This window comes from Egretta garzetta, unplaced genomic scaffold (assembly GCF_000687185.1).
Source record: "Egretta garzetta isolate BGI_Z169 unplaced genomic scaffold, ASM68718v1 scaffold40, whole genome shotgun sequence".
Lineage (NCBI taxonomy): Eukaryota > Metazoa > Chordata > Aves > Pelecaniformes > Ardeidae > Egretta > Egretta garzetta.
The window spans coordinates 109729-114040 of NW_009258484.1; the positions used below are offsets into that span (position 1 = coordinate 109729).

The following is a 4312-nucleotide window of genomic DNA, read 5'->3' on the forward strand; positions in this document are numbered from 1 at the left end:
GGAACATGATGAAATTCAACAAGGGCAAGTGCCGAGTGCTGCACCTGGGGAGGTTGAACCCCATGCACCAGTACAGGCTGGGGGCTGACTTGCTGGAAAGCAGCTCTGCTGAGAGGGACCTGGGAGTCCTGGTGGATGACAAGCTGACCATGAGCCAGCAGTGTGCCCTTGTTGCCAAGAAGGCCAATGGTATCCTGGGATGCATTAGGAGGAGTGTGGCCAGCAGGTTGATGGAGGTTATCCTCCCCCTCTACTCTGTCCCAGTGAGACCCCACCTGGAGTACTGTAGTCCAGCTCTGGGCTCCCCGGTTCAAGAAAGATGAGGAACTCCTAGAGAGAGTCCAGAGGAGGGCAATAAAGATGGTGAGGGGACTGGAGCATCTCTCCTATGAGGAAAGGCTGAGAGAGCTGGGCTTGTTTAGCCTGAAGAAGAGAAGACTGAGAGGGGGATCTCATCAACACATACAAATACCTTAAGGGTGGATGTCGCGAGGATGGAGCCAGACTCTTTGCAGTGGTGTCCAGCAACAGGACAAGGGGCAATGGGTACAAACTGAAACATAAGAGGTTTCAGTTGAATATGAGGAAAAACTTCTTTACTCTGAGGGTGACAGAGCCCTGGACCAGGCTGCCCAGGGAGGTTGTGGAGTCTCCTTCTCTGGAGATATTCAAAGCCCGCCTGGACAAAGTCCTGTGTAACTTGCTCTAGGAGAACCTGCTTTAGCAGGGGGGTTGGACTAGATGATCTCCCAAGGTCCCTTCCAACCCTTGCCATTCTGTGATTCTGTGAGAGGTGTCAATAAAGCCCACTAGCCTTGCCCTGTCATGCATATAATTAATACCAAATCCAGCAAGTACACAAGCATGGAGGCAGCCTTGCTGTGGGGGAAAGAGGGAGTGTGCACAGTGTGGTAGAGACACACACCATGAGATCTTATGTCCTTTGTACTGGTGTGGTAGTGGGAGGTCTTACAGCTCCTTTTGCTCTTGTAATAAGTGTTGCGGCAATGGTGCATGTAAGTACCTATAGTAGGTTATAGCAAAGAACTGCACAGCTGCAATGCATTGGACATAATTTTAGGATTCTAAGGAATTCTAATTAATGTTTAGAATTTTTCAGAAAATTTAGGGTTCTAGAAATTCTAAACTAGACTCCTTCTATAGCTAATGGGAACAGACAGCACTAGAGTGCAGTTCACCCCATTCATTCTCCATACTGACTACACAAGTGCCTGAGCATCAAGCTCTGACTAGACACTTTACTTTCAGATATTTAAAATAAAAGGGATCAATCTCCCTATAAACAACAGGAAAAATCTCACCCGTGTTGGAAAGGTCAGCGTTTTTGCAGATTCAGCTTCAGAGGTCAGCAATGAAGCTGTCCCTCTCACCTTAGCTTCATACGACTAACAGTAACACTTGCTACAACCCAAATAACCCATCGACCGCTACATCCAATTCAACTTGGTGCTCACTTGTGGGTATCTCTGAAATACCTGGGGGCCTACTCAATATGCTTAACACTGCTGTGAACAAATATCTACACAAATCCCTTGTAACTATCTGTGGAAATATTTATCTGTCCTCTAGGAAAACAAAGGCAAACAGCCACTGAAAAACTTCTGGATCGGTGTACTCCAGGCTCATGTCCCAGAAGAACAGCAAGACCAAGCTATTTGGACGATATTGTACTTGTGCCAAGTATCAGAGCCTGATAAAACTGTGGGGAGGCATAAGAAGGCAAGAAGGACTTGCAAGGGCTAGATCTTCCTCTGCATCTCACTGGGGCCGTAGTACATGTGCCTCACCTTTAGACTGACAGCTTAGCCAGCTGAGGTACAAAGCAAGCTAAGATACCAAGCTCAACTAATAACTTGGTATGTATGGAAGGAGTAGAAATGGCTGAGGCAAGTGCTCGAACGAGATCCCAAGGGGAGTAATTTATTTGTGTTCGTACAGGCACCTGGTGCCACTTCAGATAAACTAGGTTATCTTAGATACCCTCACAGGGCTGTTTAGTATGGGACAGACCCTATAGGAGAGTACTGACAGGACTTGAACACTGCTGGAGCAGCAGTGGAAGACCATACAGGACTACATAGGGCATTTAAAGTGGTACTGGACATATGTGTTCAGATAAGTGAATCCCGCCCGAGATAACTTTGTGCATAGAAGGGGGTCAGATGAGACTGTCACGCACTATAGCATGAGCAAGCTTTGCAGTGAAGATTGGTCCACTGGGACAAGGTTTCCCACATGAAGGATCCCACCAGAGAAAGATCAGTGTAAATATTACAGACTGTATCAGTCAAGGCATAGTGTACTCACTTGCAGTTTCTACAGTGGTAACAGCAACATATAAATGAAACCCTTCCAGAGTGGAAATACTCCTTCTTAATTTCTCTTCCAGAAGTGTTGTATTTAAAGTAACTTTTCCTTTTCCATTCTGAATCTAAACCAAAAATAGGAATAAAAAAAAAGTGACAGCCCTTGCTGGTTTGTTGCCATAAAAATTAAAAATTTTTTGCTTATAGTATGACTATGGTGTTACAGGGATCTACATTTCAATGATTTCTGCCAATATTCAGCTCACCTGGGATAAATCAGAATAGTTGCACTGAACTCCAGTACTTACCGATAGCTGCTGCTCCAGGCCTGGAACAAAGACCTTTTTCTCGTTTTCATCAATTACACCAAATCGCACATATGCAGCACCTTGAATCCCTTTCCCATAAGAGTGTCTTTGGAAGGAAGAAAAGTGAGGAGGTGAATCATTACATTAATAAAAATGAAGCATAAATCAAACTAACAATTTTATGCCAAAATAAAACAAGGATATCTGTAGGCATCCCATCTGTAACTAATAGCGTGAAACCAGAAAAATAATCACTCTCTCTGACAACACAAACATGAAGACTTTTACTGGTCCGTACAAAGTGGTGATTTCAGGTGCATAAGGGGACAGAGAATCGTCTTAGGGACCGATGTGAATTATTTGGTACTTCTGAAGACCTCCAGAGTCAGATCCTACCTGCTGAAATTTTAATACCTACATTAGGCAGAGTAGACACCCTCTGCCCCATATCTTTCCTGTGGATTTAGGCAATGCAGCACAGGGACTTCTTCCAAGTGAAATATTTGCCAGACAGGTATCGGGCCAGAACACCCCTTAACTCTCCGTATAGGTCATGGAGGGAGAGGATAGGGCATGCTCTTGCATCTGGCAGGCTCCTTATTTAAGGAAACCCTGGCAGATGGCATCATCCTGCAGCAGAGCATGCAATGTGCTACATGAAACCTGTCATGGCCAAGGTGGTGTCTTTTGTTTGTAGAAATCCTGCTTTGTCTCAGTTCTGTAATGGCTTATTTTTGTCTAAGCAAAGCCTCTTTCAAATTGACCTGAGCAGCAGCACTGGTGAAGCTAACTGAGAGGGAGGTCTTACGAAAGCTGCTTAAAGTGCCAGAACTAATAACTGTGGGAAACAACAGTCAATATACCAAACAACTGTTCATTACATGCATGGCCAGTTCAGAGAAATAAGTTCTATTATCAGGAATTCCATATATTGATTTTGATGAAAGTCAGGCAGGCTCATGTAGCATCACTAAGACCTTTTCCGATAGACAAAAGAACAGTATCCAGTCTTTCAATCCCATTTTTCCTCTTAAATAATTATATCAATGAGTAGTGAAGTATATGTGAAGGAGTTGCACAGTCCATAAACTCAGAACTGAGTGCTGCAATAACATAAATTTTAGAAAGGATTAAAATATTAAAGCCAGTTATCTGATATCACTTCATATCACAGTATCAATTAATCATGATTAAAGCTAATGATTATTCAGTAGAACCAAGTAAAGAAGTGATGGTGAGCAAGAGTGGATTAGAAGAGTTGAGTTTGTTCAGCCGAGCAGAAGGAGCTGAGTACAGGGTTCTGTCTGGTCTCTCAAGGTGTGCTGGGGAAAGGAAGGATCAGCATGGTCAAGGTAAAGAGCTCAAGGACAGGGGGCAGAAGACCAACAGGGCATGAGCTGGCCAGGGATGAATTTACACCAGAAACAAAACCCGCTAGAACTGTGTGTGCGTGGAGGATCAGTCTTCCACTTGGATACAGTGCCAGGGTCCATGCAGCAAATCTAGTGACTGCACCCTGTTTGGACCAGGTAAATTCAACTAAATTAGAGTGCAGTGCTGGCTCAGAGGCTGTGGCCAGCTGGCACAGCACAGCCCGTGCCCACTCTACTAAACCCCCTGTCTTCCACAGCAGGGTGGCCACATGCAGACCTGGGGTGGACCTTGGTCTGTGCTTCC

The 4312-nt window shown here is 44.7% G+C and overlaps 1 protein-coding gene across 1 annotated transcript in view; it reads right to left on the bottom strand.

The window, feature by feature from the left end:
- The window catches only part of LOC104131486 (complement C4), a 54199-nt gene that overhangs the window by 36402 nt on the left and 13485 nt on the right, over positions 1–4312 (bottom strand). The window contains 2 exon segments of the mRNA XM_009644654.2: positions 2329–2452; positions 2636–2741. Of these exon segments, the coding sequence (XP_009642949.1) occupies positions 2329–2452; positions 2636–2741 (230 nt within the window).